Source organism: Canis lupus, chromosome 9 (assembly GCF_011100685.1).
Source record: "Canis lupus familiaris isolate Mischka breed German Shepherd chromosome 9, alternate assembly UU_Cfam_GSD_1.0, whole genome shotgun sequence".
Classification (NCBI taxonomy): domain Eukaryota; kingdom Metazoa; phylum Chordata; class Mammalia; order Carnivora; family Canidae; genus Canis; species Canis lupus.
The window spans coordinates 2,174,997-2,189,965 of NC_049230.1; the positions used below are offsets into that span (position 1 = coordinate 2,174,997).

General features: G+C 48.4%; 1 protein-coding gene across 4 annotated transcripts in view; it reads right to left on the bottom strand.

Annotated features, from left to right (window-relative positions):
- Nucleotides 1-10,241, bottom strand: part of RPTOR (regulatory associated protein of MTOR complex 1) — a 333,192-nt gene extending 322,951 nt beyond the window's left edge. For 2 of the 4 annotated variants that reach the window (XM_038546353.1, XM_038546356.1), the window contains exon 1: nucleotides 8,344-8,505. In XM_038546353.1, the coding sequence (XP_038402281.1) occupies nucleotides 8,344-8,505 (162 nt within the window). Of the gene's footprint in view, nucleotides 1-8,343; nucleotides 8,629-10,144 lie in introns of those variants that run through there. The other 2 variants (XM_038546355.1, XM_038546354.1) reach the window with 2 other exon arrangements.
- Between the last annotated feature and the right edge of the window lie 4,728 nt (nucleotides 10,242-14,969).

A 14,969-nucleotide genomic window follows, 5' to 3' on the forward strand; every position in this document is an offset into this window, starting at 1 on the left:
CGCACAGAGCCTCCACTTACTCCTCAACTGATCACGGGAGAAAATGAGACTTTCATGGAGAAACACAGAGAGGATGATAGAGTGAGTGAGGGAAGATGTAAACAACTGGTGAATCTGGGTAAGGGGCATAGAGGAGTTCATTATACTATTCTTACAATTTTTCCTGTAAGTTTGAAATTATATCAAAACTAAGAAACAGGGACACCTGGGTGGCTCAGTCAGATGGGCGTCTGCCTTCAGCTCAGGTCCTGATCTCAGGGTCCTGGGATCAAGTCCCACATCGGGGGGGTCCCTGCTCAGCAGGGAGTCTGCTTCTCCCTCTGCCCTTCACCCCCTTCACGTGCATGCACGCACTCTCTCTCTCTCCTCTATCTCTGAAATAAAATCTTTTAAAAATAAAATAAACTTTTTAAAAAACAGAAACAGAAAACAGTGCAAGAACAAAAACCGCATCTGAAAGCAAACTGAGTGGGGGGAGTCAAACCGTCAGGGTTCTCCATGGGCACCTGGGGACACACACCCCCTGCAGAGCCACACCTGCCCTACACACTGAGGCTCAAGAGCAGGATTAAAGCATTAATTATCATGTCAAACATCTCCTGGGATGGCATTTTCTATATATTTAACTAGATGTCCGAAAAGAAAAGGTGTCAAACCTCAGCTCTACTGAAACAACTATGGAAGATGCCCCAAGTACTTTTTTAATGTCTTCTGAATAAAAGGAGCAAAGAGTCAGAAACCTGGAGGACACCATCTATATATAATCCACATGCTATCTTGTTAAAACTCTAGCTTTAGAATTCTACAAGGTGATAATGAGGAGAAATGTTCTTATCCATTTCAGGACTCATCCACAGCACGTTGTTCAAAATGGAACACGGCACATTTTTTAAAGCAGGTTTAAAAACAAAAAAAAATCTATGTAGATGGTCCCTTTGTGGCTCCTGAGCCTCCCATGACTAATGTCAAGGGCAAGTTGAGTCAAGTTCACAGGCGTTGAATACAGAGAGAGGGTGTCTGCACCGGCCACCCACTCTAGCCCCCAAGGCCTGACCAGACTCTAGATGCCACCTTCCCAACAGCCATCCTCCTGCTCTGGCTGCCTGGCTTTGGGCATAGTTTCTCACTCAGATTCCCGCAACTCCCCTCTCCAGCTGGTGTTCCCACCTCCAGTCCCACCCCTCCAAGCCTTCCACTCCACCCATGGTCAAAAAGATCTTTCCAAACACAAATCTCTATGATGCCCACCTCCTTAAATCCATAGCAGCTCCTCACCACCAAACACATCAATATTCATTAGCTGCCCAGAGTTCCACGCTAGGTCAATGAGACTGACCTGTATGTTTCATAAATGCAGTTCAATGCAAATAACTTACTTATTTAATATAGAAGCAAAGTGTTCCCTATAATCATGCCCTTCCCACCTGTAAACACATGTAACAGTGTATTACAATTTGGTGTTGGCCTGTCTGTCCTAGATACCAGGGTTCTGGGGAGCATAGCACACTCTAAGTGAGCAATAAACCTTTGCTGAACCAAAGTAAAGACCTCTGGATACCCTCCCCGGCCATACTCAGATCGATGTTCCTCCACTCCCAGGACAAGATGCTACTGGGTGATCAACAGAGTCAACCCCTCCAGGACACACGCCAGACAGGAGGCCCTAATGATTGCTACATATAAGGCAACTGCCTTCACAACCCCACAGAGCTCTTCACGAACACAAGCTCGAACACAAGCTCCAGAACGGAAAGGGCGTAACAGATCCCTTTTAGGTCGGCTACCTAATTTCTGGTCCTCTCTGCTTGATATTTTTGGCCAACCACCTGATATCCTCAAGCCCTGCTTCCTAATTTAAGTCTGACGCCCACTTTCTTTTAACTACACTAACGAGTCTCCAACTCTTGATGATCCGACACCTTTACACTCAAAGATTGCTGAAGACTCCCAAAGAGCTTACTTTATGAGCTACACTTATCAGTAGCTTCCATATTAGAGGTTAAAGCCAAAAAAAAAAAAAAAAGAATGTATCTCTTTATTAATTCACTTAAAAATAAAATTATATATTTAAATAGATATTTCTATGAAAAATAACTTTTTTCAAAAAATTGTTAGACAAGTGACAGTGTTTTGCCAATCTCTTTAATGTCTGCCTTCACCGAGGACAGCTGGACTCCATATTCCATTTCAATCTACGCTGTGACATGTTGTTTTGGTCCAAGTAGACGAACGAACTCAGACCTCACAAAGATGTGCTGGTGAAAGGAGCAAGAGTACCAGCATATCCAAATAACTGAGAATATTCTTCTCTGATGTCACATCAGAACTCAGGAAATTGTAGTTTCTTAAAGGTTAGCAGCAATCTACGTGAACAGAACACATTAGAGGATACCCAATCTAGCTGAAGCCACAGCGATTGGGCTTTGCATCCCTTATGAAGTGAAAATCCACCGGCCTCACTTTGAGTGCATCTCCTACCCATGGATGATTTTGTGTTAGAACGGACTGGTCATCTGGAAATACTGGTTCACTGAATTATGCAGATGTTCCAAATGAGGACACATTTCATTCACATTTCATATCCAAAAATATCCTATTCACTCTACCACCACGGTCTCATTGGAAGAGTCTCATGTCTGGGAAGCTCACAGCGGCAGACACGGGTCCTCCAAAACTCTTGATTTTCACCTGAAGCTCAAATTTTATCCCCAGCAACAAATCCTGGCAGTCTTTCTCCTTGAAGTGACAGCTCATTCTGTTCATTTTCAAAACACGTCTGCCAAAGTCCCAAGCCTGAGTGCCCAGCGCCGCCTGTTAGCCCGTCAGGTGCAGCTCAGCCTCCAGGCGGCCACAGCTGGCCCAGCCGCACCCCACGGTGCCTTCCTGAGCAGGCGCTGCATGCAGCACCAGGACAGCACGCGGCCAGCGCACCGTGGGGACGCCGTGCACTAGACAGCCAGGACCTACTAAAACTGACACTTTTTACTGAGTCCCCAAGGGCATTCTCAAGTGGAGTGCAATTTTTTACTGCGCATGGATGGCCGTGAAGAGAACAGTGCGCGCTCAGCACCGTCTGGCGCCACCACCTTGATTCCTGCGAAGGCGCCAGCAGTTTTACCCACGTCACGTCTGCACCATCCGCGCAGACCCCAGTAGAGTGAGTGGGAAAGGCCAGAGCTACCTTGCATTGTTTGGTTTTTTTTTTTTTTAAGATTTTATTTTTAAGTAATCTCTACACCTAATGTGGGGCTCGAACTCACGACCCTGAGATCTGGAATCACACACTCCACCAACTGAACCAGCCAGGTGCCCCCGCCTTGTACTATCCTTGAAATAAGGGTTGGGGAGCCTGGAGCCCACCACAGGAACAGGTGAGCTACACTATCAGCACTGTTCTCTGGTTTTATATCCCTGCCACCACCCCAACCACCTTCCCAACACACTTGGTTTTAGACTCCACAGACTTACAGAAACACCTGAGTGGCTCAACGGTTGAGCGTCCATCTTTGGCTCAGGCAATGATCCCTGGGTCCAGGGATCGAGTCCCGCATTGGGCTCCTCTGTCTGTGTCTCTGCCTCTCTCTCTGTGTTTCTCATAAATAAATAAATAAATAAATAAATAAATAAATAAATAAATAAATAAATAAATAAATAAATAAATAAAAGCTTTAGACTCCATGGACTTAACAACATAAATTTTTCAGTGGAACACTGTAACACCATTCTAGGCGTTTCTCAAGTCCACTTCCCTCATTGCTAGCCATGCAGCTTAGGTCCCTTCTGCAAGCCATTTAATTAAGGCTTCATCTCCTCATCCATTACGTGGAGATAATCATCCCCAACCAGATAAGTGGCCTTAAAGAACCCACCCTCTGTGGAAGCCCTTTGCAAACTACGCATTTTTTCTTCAGTACGTCTTTACCATGTGTCAAGCACTGTCCTGTGTACTAGCATAAATGAGGTTTCTGCTTTATGATAAAAAGCTTGGTTCTAGGGGTGGGGGTGTAATGAGAAATAACAGAGAAAGCAAGAGTGATCATGAATGGTTGGGGAGCTGCTTTAAATGAGATGTGCAGGAAAGGCCTCTCTGAAGAAATGACCCAAGTAGATGAGAGTGGAGGACCAGAGGGAGCCAGGTGTGCAAAGAACAGAGGGAAGACCATTCCAGGCCTCTCCATCCAGGAAAACAGAAGAGGCAGGCAGTGCCAAATCACGAAGCTTTGTGAACCAGGGTGAGGAATTTACATTCTACTCTAAGCACTTGGGAAGCCAGGAGAGGGCCAGTCAGGAAGTAACAGAATCTGATCTACAGTTGTGAAAGAACCCTGTGGCCACTACGTGAAGAATAGAATGTAGGGCATGAGTGCATATGGGGAGACCAATCAGGATGTGAGGCTAGTCATCCAAACAAATGATGGTAGCTGCCTGGACTGGGCTCACAACAGAGGGAGACCAAACGAGGCAGTCCAATATAAGATGCACTTCAGAGGCAAAGGTGACAGGTTCTACTAGTAAGCTGGACAGGCCCATGAGGAGGGGAAGAGGAAAGAAAGGTAAATCCTGGATCTACAGCTTGAACACCTGAGTGGGGGCGGTGGCCATGGGCAGAGGCAAAGAGTCGGCGTTCAGGAGCTCCAGGGCCAGGTCAGGAGGGAAGACCACGGATGTGAGAGTTGCTGGCACGTGAACTGCATGTAAAGCATGAGCCTAGACAAGACCCACTGGTGAGTGGCACACACAGCAAAGAGGAAGGGCCCAAGATCAAGCCCTCGAGTGCTCCACACTCAGCTGCCAAACAGCAAAGGGGTCTGAGGAGGAGTGATGAGACCCTGGAGGAAGACATGGAGTTTTGGGAAGACAGGTGAGGAGAGTCTCAGGAGGGAGGGAATGGCCCACCTTATGGAATGCTGCTGAGAAGTCAGACAAGATAAAGACGGAGGAGTGACTTTTAGATTTAATAATCAATGATGGCCTGTGGAGGGTGGTCTCAACACTGGGCAGGGAGCCTAACTGGAGCAGATGAGAGAGGATGCAAGGTGACCAAAGTAGGGTTACTCTTCTATTGTCCATACATTACTTTGATGCATCCACTTGGCTTCCTCCATGGCCTACTCAAAGCACGGCTTACAAAGCCAGGTGACAATTAGTTGAGAGACTGGTTTGGGAAACAGCTCATCATTTTATACCTACCCCTCCCACACACGTGTGAGTACCATGTGTGTGTCAGTGGTTTTGAGAGCAACAGCTCTCTAGTTTCCCTGCTTCTGTGCCACGTGTGTGAGGTAGAGATCCATCTGAAATCAAGTGTTCCCCCATGCCCACTTTCCAGTGGGAGAATGAACTCTGTTATCACCATCAAGTATCACAGCGCAACACAAATGGGGGACGTATATATACATCAGCATTAGCCACAGGCCTACGAATGACTCATTTTGAGCTGTAATTTATATAAGTCTAGTTATTTGCAACTTACAAGCCAAAGATGCTACTGATGCATATACATATCATTTACTATAGATAGAATTAACCAATGAACTAATTTGATAATAGCAGTATTAAACTAACAGTAGCTTAGTAATTAAAATGCAGTAATAGTGGCATTTGAAAACCAGCACTAATCCAAAAAAAAAAAAAAACCTGTGGGAATTCCAACTGAGAGTAGGCAAGTGCTGCAGCTCCCTCTGTAAAGATGCTGAATGCTGGGTGGAGGGCCTTCAGTCAACTTTAGTGAAGATGTCAATTTTAGGAATCCTTAACAACTTCACTAAATATGACACCAACAAGTAACCACTAATACATATACAAAGTAAAAGTATAGGGACTGACAAATGGATCACAGAAAGAAGCGAAGGCTGAGTCTGGGTTTAGGGCACTGAATGGCGCTTCAGGGCGAGTGGTACGAGTAGGGCCTACTCTGGGACAACCTGGCCCACACATGTCACTTTACTACAGTACCACTCCATCAGACTGCTGGAGGGAGCAAGGGAGACAGCCTGCCTGGATGCCTGTGCTCAGAATTCCTCAATTCACAGTGGCTGTCTGGTGTTGTGGTAACAGAGCACAAGTCACACCCCGGTAACCCACTAGCTAGAACCAGCCCCACAAATGGGGCTTGTTTGGCCTGCAGTGTTGGACTCCTTCATGTTTTATAACATCTGAAATAGTGCCAACATTTAATTGGAAGGCTTCACATTAAAAAAAAAAAAAAAAAAAGTCTTCTGGCTTCTCAAAGAAAAAGAAAAGAGATAGAGAGAAAGGAAGCGATCTGGCTGAGGCCCACCTGCCCTTCAGCTGCTGGAGCCTGTGCTCTCCAGAGCCCACCCTCCAGAAAACCAGACACAAGTCACTGCCAGCTGCCATTTATCTCTGAACCTGTGCCACTCGTCTTCTATCTGGCCTGTTCCCTTCACTTATGCTACCTTCCAGCTGCTGGCATCACTTGGATTTGCAACCTGTGTCCTGGCAGAGGGTGCTGAAAGGTCCCATGGGGTTGAGTCCAAGGAGAAGACTATGAGGACTGTTTAAGATGCCATGCTCTCACACACGGAACTGAAAATGTTAGCTGCTGATTTTCCTCTTCATTAAGCACCTTGCAAAGGTCAGACACAGCTAACATCCTCCCCTGGCTCCTTCCTAAAGAGCAATCTCAGTAATTACTCAAGACTCAGAACTTTTCTCTTAACAACCTACGATGAGCTTATCAGGGAATGCTGATCATTCATAAATTAATGTTTTAATTAAAAGGGCAAAAATATATCCATTAGTCAGTTTGAGCACAGGTTTAGGGTAGCAGAGGGAACCACATTTCAAATGGAAAAAAAAGAAAAAAAAAAGCCCTCCAAATAGAATGAGAAAAAAAGAAAATGATTAGACAGTTACTTTACAGTAAGTTTCTTTTCATATATGCACAACCACCACAAAAGCTTTGAACTAGGGGCAGCCCGGGTGGCTCAGCGGTTTAAGCGCCGTCTTCAGCCCAGGGCCTGATCCTGGGGACCCGGGATCGAGTCCTGCGTCGGGCTCCCTGCATGGAGCCTGCTTCTCCCTCTCTGTGTCTCTCATTAATAAATAAATAAAATCTTCAAAAAGAAAAAAAAAAGAAAAAAAAGCATTGAACTATCAGTTAGTACTTAAGACATCCATAAGACAGAGTTTATACAATCTCTTCCGATCATCATCTCTTTTACTCCTTAAACTACCTTTGGATGAAACAAATTCTCCTAAGCCAAATTAATAACTAAAGGACTGGTTACTAGTGATTGACTACGTACAATTACGGCAACGGTGATCCTACGTATGTTCAGCATCATATATGAGAAGCAATGATCTTATATAAACACTAATAAGCCCAGGGCAATCGCACTGTAATGTGGCACCAACTACCCCCATTATACCGCTCAGATGTTTACGTAAATAAAGACGGCCTTGAAGGAGAAAATGAATCGCAAAAGGACAAATGTCAAGCGTGCACAGATGCGATGCCTCCCACCCCTTTGGCTTTTACAGACCAGGAAACAGACAGTGCTTAATGAAGGACGGGTCCACCAAAGTTGGCTGTTGTCTTTCCCACGAGCCGCTTGTGAGTTGCTGCTCACACTCCCAACACCGTGGAGACGCCACGAAAACCCAAACCCAAGTCCCAACCCATCAGCCTCCAACTCTACTGCTGGAGACAAGTTCTGGGTCCAAGAACACAGCGACACGAGGCCGCCGCACAAAAGGAGGGAAAGTCTGGATTCGAGGCAAGCTGCTCAGAAGGCTGCGATGAAGTTCACTGCGACTTTGAGAGAACTTTTGCACCGACGAGTCGCCAGGCCGACCCTTCGTTTTCCGGTCGTGTTTCCTGGGCTCGGCGTTTCCCCCACAGCTTGGACAGGGGGACCGACAGGCCCTGGACGCGGGCTCGGCTCGTGGGGCACCAGCGCTCCAGCCCAAGGCCTCTTTCCTCTACCTGCTGGCAGCGCCCCGGGTGGGTAGGCCGGGTCGGTGTGCCAACACCTGCAGTGCTCAATCTCCGAACTTGTCTGAACCGGAGCGGGACTTCGAGTTAGCCTCACATTAACCAGAGGAATAACAACAACTAAACCAAAACACCCTTTTATTTATTTACTTATTTATTTATTTATTCCTTTCCCCCTACTTACAACCCCCCAAGACCGAGGTCTGCAACAGCTCATGCTTTTTTTTTTTTTAGTGGACTTGCATTGCACCACGTGGCTGGGGAACACACGACACACAGCCCGCTGCCTCCTCCAGGACGCCCTCCTGGATCTGAACTCTCTGCGTGCGTGGCGGGAGGGGGGGTGAGGGCACCCCCGGGGTCCGGGGTGGGAATCCACTCACCCGATCCTTCATCCTCCAGCTCTGGGCTAAGGACTTGGAGCCTTCGATCTTCTCACAGTGCCGCTTTTTCATGAAGGCCAAGGGCAGGTTCCAGTCGGTGAGGTCGGCCTCGTCCTCCTCCCCGAGCCCCAGGAGGGGCGCCTGCAGCATCTCGGCCTCCATCGCGGGGGGCGGGGGCGGGGGCGTCCTCGGCAGCAGGCGCTCGAGCACCTCCAGCCTTAACAGCAGGGGTGCCGGCAGCGGCGGGAGGGCACCGGGCGGGGCGGCGGGAGGTGCGGAACCCTTGTCTCCAGCTCCGCGCGCGGGGCACACACGCGGCCCCGGACCCCGAGCGACCTCAGGCCTCGCGGTGACCCCGCTCGCGGCCTCCAACGCCCCGGCCGACCCGAGCCCGGGCGCCGCCCAGCCGTCCGGAGCGCGCGCGGGTCCCCGCAGCCGCTCTCAGCCCTGCGGGCCCCGCACCCGCCGAAGCTGCTGCGCCCAGACCCGCGACCGGCCCATCGCGCTCGCCCGCGCCCGCTCCTCAGCCCCGGATCCGCGCGGCCTGGCCGGCCCCGGCCTCGGGCCCGCGGCGCTCTCCCGCCTGAGAACCAGTCCTGAGGAAGGGCGACACGGGGGCGCGGAGAAGACAGGCGGCGTGGGCTTATGGGGTTCGGAGACTTTTGCCCTCTGGTTGGAAGCTACAGTGCAACTCCGCTCATCAGCACATCAAGGAGGACGCCATGTTGCCGCGGCCCAGCATGCACCGCGGTCGACGGCGTGACCCACGGGCCAAACCTCCTCGGAGCGCTCCGGCCGCGCTTTCCCGGGATGCGCAGAGGGGGGAACGGCCCACCCCCCCACCGCCCTTCTTCGTTACTATGGTTACCACAATTCCGCTCTCCAGAGTTTATGGCGTTCATTCAATAGATGCGTGATCTCCAAGTCAATCCTACAAATGAAACTATGTCAGTTTGGTTCATTTATAAAAAAAAAAAAAAATTTTTTTTAAAGCTTTATATTGTTACAAATGAACCTACACACTCCTGAAATTAAAGGCGTTGACCCCCTGTTGTTTTGTTTTTGTTTTTGTTTTTTCTACATTTTGAAACGGCAGCCAAAGCTTCAGAAAGAACCACTGGAAGAAAAAAAAAGAAAGAAAAAGGAAAAAAAAAAAAAAAAAAGAAAGGACCACGGATAATATGACAGAGGAAGATAGTGGCGGGGTTAGGGGGGGCACAGAGGATCCTCCATGGTATCAATCAGATTTTCTTTCTTTGCTTTGCTCCCCCCCCCCCCCCCCAGGGAATACCCGTAGAGAAAATTAATTTCAACAATTACAGTTTCTTGTTGAATCCATCTTATTTTCTGAGCGGTTTATTCTTCTTTTGACATAGCTTTACGTGCAAACAGCTAAGAGCTACAGGTGTCTACCCATGCAGGTGAGCCTCCTGCTTTATTTCTCTACTCGGAGCATGGATTTAGGAAAAAAAAAAGATTCTATTTATTTATTTGAGAGACACAGAGAGAGGGAGTGGGGATGGGGAGAGGCAGAGGGAGCAGGAGAGAGAGAATCTCAAGGAAACTCTCTGCTGAGTGCAGAGCCCAACACGGGGCTGGATCCCACCACCCGGAGATCTTGACCTGAGCACAAACCAAGAGTCAGACGTTCAACCCACTGAGCCACCCAGGCGCCCGGGAAACATTGCTTATTTACAATATGTGCAGAACTGTGACCGCTGCATGAGAAGGGAGCAGGAGGCTGGATGCAGCGTGCAGCGCCTGCCTTCAGGGCCACGGCGCTAGTGAGACGCTCACGTACCTGTGGATGAAGCTGGGCAGGCACCAGAGGCCGGCGTCCCCTCTGCATTCCGGCTTTGGTGTCAGATGCACCTAGTTCTGAATCATTTTTTAAGATTTTCTGTATTCCTGAGACACAGAGAGAGAGAGAGGCAGAGACCCAGGCAGAGGGAGAAGCAGGCTCCATGCAGGGAGCCCGATGGGGGACCCGATCCCAGGACAGGGGTCACGCCCTGGGCTGAAGGCAGAGGCTCAACCGCTGAACCACCCGTGTGCCCCCTAGATCTAAATCTTGGCTGAATTACTTTCCATCTCTGTAACCTTGGTCAATTCTTTAACTGGTTCAGCCTTGGTTTCCTCAGATATAAAACCGTGATACCAATACCCACCATGGAGACAATTAACCGGTGGAAGTGCCTCATATAGTATGAATGCCCGACACAGGCCTAGCAATGATCTTTCCATAACTAGAGTGAAACCTAGCAACTGGGCTTTATGAATCTAAAACCTTCCATTGGACTCTAGAAGATACCCTGTCTCTCCATGGCTTCCCAGGGCCATGTTGACCCTATGTGGGAGTCCATATCAAAATCCCAATGGCATCCTGACGTGTTCCTTTCCACGTTGGAATGAACGGTGCAATCCCAGATCTTTCTCACCTAGCACAGAGCAAGAGTTCCAGTATTCATTTCAAGATTACATCCAACTGAGCCTGATTCTCCCCTTAAAACTCAGGGTCGGGCAGCCCAGGTGGCTCAGCGGGTTAGCACCGCCTTCAGCCCAGGGCGGGATCCTGGAGACCTGGGATCGAGTCCCACGTCAGTTCCCTACAGACAGGGAGCCTGCTTCTCCCTCTGCCTGTGTCTCTGCCTCTCTCTCTCTGTGTCTCTAATGAATAAATGAATAAAATTTTTTAAAACCTCTGATGAGGGATCCCTGGGTGGCGCAGCGGTTTGGCACCTGCCTTTGGCCCAGGGCGCGATCCTGGAGACCCGGGATCGAATCCTATGTCGGGCTCCCGGTGCATGGAGCCTGCTTCTCCCTCTGCCTATGTCTCTGCCTCTCTCTCTCTCTCTCTCTCTATCATAAATAAATTTAAAAAATTTTTTTAAAATAAAAAAAAATAAAAACCTCAGGGTCAATTCACCAAAACACAGATGGAGGTTAAAACCTTAGTTTTCCTTGCTCCCCAGATTGACAAAATATCCCCACAGGCACCAGCAAATGGAGGCTTTGGGACTGCACGGTCTTGGGAAGACCAGGGTCTTCCAGCAGCATTAAACCCATTCATTCCTAACCAGCCTGTGACCTGGGAAAACCCACTCAATCTGTGTGAGACTCAGTTTCCTCACCTACAAGTGTGTGTCACCTGGGATATCCCTCACTTTGTCTGATATTCTAAATGAAGATCATAAAGGTACATACGGAACTCAAATTTGTCAGGTCATTAGAATCACTTGGGGAAACTATTTAAAAATAAAGATGACTGGGTCCCACCCCAGACCCACTGAATCGTGGGAAGTGGGAAGATGGGATCAGGGCCTATGTTTTTGAATCAGATAACACTCATGAGAGCTTAAAACCAGTCAGAATTGAGGATATTGGCAGACATTCTCTCTAAAGATATTAGGCAACATTCTCCTCTAATGATTCCATTCCAGCCACATGGCGGGCCCTCAATAAACATTTGTACCAAGTAAACAAGTATAATGAAGCAATCATCCAATCTCCCAGCTACTAAATCAGAGCAAGACTCATCCTCTCTCCCAAACTATAGAACAAAACACACCCTCTACTCTTTTACAAATGTGACCCCAGAACCAAGAAGCCGTTTGGGGTCCATGTCCTGGACCAAGGGTCAGGAAACACACATGGTGACCCCCCAGCCAGGAACCGATTCCTGCAGACAGCTGAAAAGCCGTTGGCCTCCGCTGCCCTCAAGCTCCATGTGGGTGACATGAGGAACTTGAAGAAGGTGAAATCTAGGCTATTTCAGGTCAAAACTCTGTGATTCATGTACAACCCAGAAAGAGGCTGCTGACAGCCCCACTCCCAACCTGAAGGCTCAAGAATGGGCTTGAATCATTTTGTAGCATCATGACATTTAAAAGAAACCTCGTCCCAGTGTGTCATGGATGATTCTATTCGAGTCCCAAATAAGCACTGGGAACTTGGCTCCAGGCTTCTGGAAGGCAGTGAGCATCTGTGACTAATGACGAGCTAGAAACCCAAGGCCTACAATTTCTCACCTGGGTGATCTCATCACCACGGTGTGTGATCTGCTGGCCACCAGGGCCTGCAGTTCCCGTCTCCGGCATCTAATTCTTCATGAGCAAGGACATCTCATGCTTTCCACAGCACAGAACTTCTAAACAAGATACTTTCATTTTGAAAACAATTTTATAAATCTCAACAAATGCACAAAACCTGGCCTGATTTTCAAGCCACAAAACTGGGGGAGGGTGTTGCTAACATCCTGCGGGTGGTGAACACCAGGCTTGGAACTGAGAGAGGAGGGCCTTGCAGACCCAGCTCTGATGGGAAATAGCAGAATAACCTGGGACCTGCTCATATGGAGAGGGTGGCCTCTTCCTGGACCGTGAAGGTAAACCAGCTGACCTCTTCCAGCCCTGAAACTTGGGCTCTTTGGCAACCAGAAGCCAAAGACACAGCAAAGTGAGCATGAGAACAAATATAAAAACCCAAATGTGTGGGTCAAATACAGCAGAGGTTACGGGTAAAATAGGAGGGGAAATGGGGCTGGGAGGTCTGAATAATTCCCTCGGGCATGGAGCCTGTTGCCCTGGGGAGAACAGAGCAGGCTGGGTTAGCCCACCTCACCTGTTCTCGAAACCCAAGACCAGCTCAGGCGAGGCATTCCATGTGCACACAGCAATGGGCTGAGTTCCATCCTCCAATATTGCAACTTCTCCGCTAAATCAATCAAGGGCATGGAATGTGTTTTGTCATCAAGAATCAGGAGCGAGACTGGAGGTCAAGAAAGCGGGTGCTTCGCTGAGCTATTGCTTTCCACGCAGGGAGACCGGCCAGCTCCTGTCCTTTCCAGAGAAATCTGTGCTTAGCTTAAAAGAAACCAAAATAGACATAAAGTACTTTGCTTTTGTCTGAGCATCATTACTCTGTTTTTAGCAAAATCCAAGCCACCCCCCTCTGCAGGTCAGATGCTTTGTTGACAGCAAAGTGAGAAGAGAGAACGGGAAGTGACGGGCCTCAGCATCTCCGTCCTCGGAAACGCAAGGCTGCAAGACGCCAAACGCGCCCATCTCCCTCTCCGCCCGTGTCATCCTCTAAAAATACAGTTATTTATGTACGAGTTTCATCCCCTACAGAATACCTTTCTATTTCGCTTACTTATTTTTTTTAACACTGAGTGTGTATGGTTTTGATAAGCAGAAACAATATTCTTCTATTTTAAAGAAGGAGGTGGCCCCCGAGGGGCCTGGGAACTATGGTAAAACGTGCTTCTCGCTGAACAAACTTCACCCACTCTCTGCATTTCTTCTTCCAGAGCTGAGATTTTGCATCACCTCAGCCTTCAAGATCCAACCACAAGACAGAGCGGAGGAGGAAATGCACAAGGGCAAGGAAACAGAAGTGGATCCTGGACAGAAATGTGCTGTCGCCCCCAGCCCCTTCCTTCCCACTCTGGGGGCTGTTTGGTGTAGGGCGGAGAAGAGCCTGTCTGGGGAATCCCAGAATCTGGGCCTGGCTTCCAGCACGGGCACCCTGGTCAGGCCGGCGGGATAGCCTGGTGCACCCAGCTCCAAGGCCTTCTGGGTCACACACTGCTGTCCTCAGCCCTTAGAAATTCTTCATGGAGAAAGGACGGAGGCCAGTGGTCTTTCCCAGCTCCCAAGTTCCACCCAGGGCCCTGGAGGTCGAAGGGCCGCGATGTGGTCCAGTACAGACAGTGCTGGAAAAGGAAAAGGAAGGAATGTTTGTATGATAGAAACTATACCGAGAAAATTTGTTATCCAATAAAAAATATACAAACTGAATTTTATAACCTTTTGTTTTAATGGAATTGCCTGCAATAAGATTCTACCTTTATGAAAATACAAATAATAGAACTGTCTCTTTTTAAGCTCCCATTTGTTCTTTTATGTAATATTCACATCTCATCAGTGATTCTCAAGTTTCCAGCAAACACAAGACCCTGGGGGAGCCAAGGCTAGCCCGACCATCGCCTCTGCCTTTAATCGGGGGATTAGGGAAAACGCCTGTAACTAAAATATTATAATCCTAGTGGTGAGTGTTTGTGGTGAGCCAAGCCCTTTTCATGAGAATTAACTCATTTAATCCCCTAATAGGCTCATTTAAAGGCTCTTGTTTTAGATCCGTTTTACCAGTAAGGAAATTGAGACACAGAACAATTAAATAGCCTTCTCCTGGTCTCTCTGCTGGCCAGGGCTGGGCGAGGGCCCAACCAGCTCAGTGGAAGGCCTGGCTCATCTGCAGAACCCAGCTCTGGCATTTCCGGGTCCCAGACCCCAGAGAGCTGCTCCATACACCATCCCAGTCCTGCCCCGGGCCCAGTTTCACGTACAAAGTAGGAAACTAACAGTTCCGATCTCATGGACATGTAAGTACTAAACGAGCTAATGCCCAGCACACAGGAAGCACTCGGTATAGGCTGTTATTAACAAAGTTCTATAAGAAATAAATTCCATCTGTGTTGATTAAAAAGCCTTCCTGTGAAACACAGCATGTGTGCCTGAGCCGCAAAAATTGATTTCTTTTTTGGAATAATTTTCATTGTTTTTCTAAATGGAAGTCCTACATGTGAGGTGGAGGGGAGATGGAGAAGTCTCATTTTTCTCATTTTT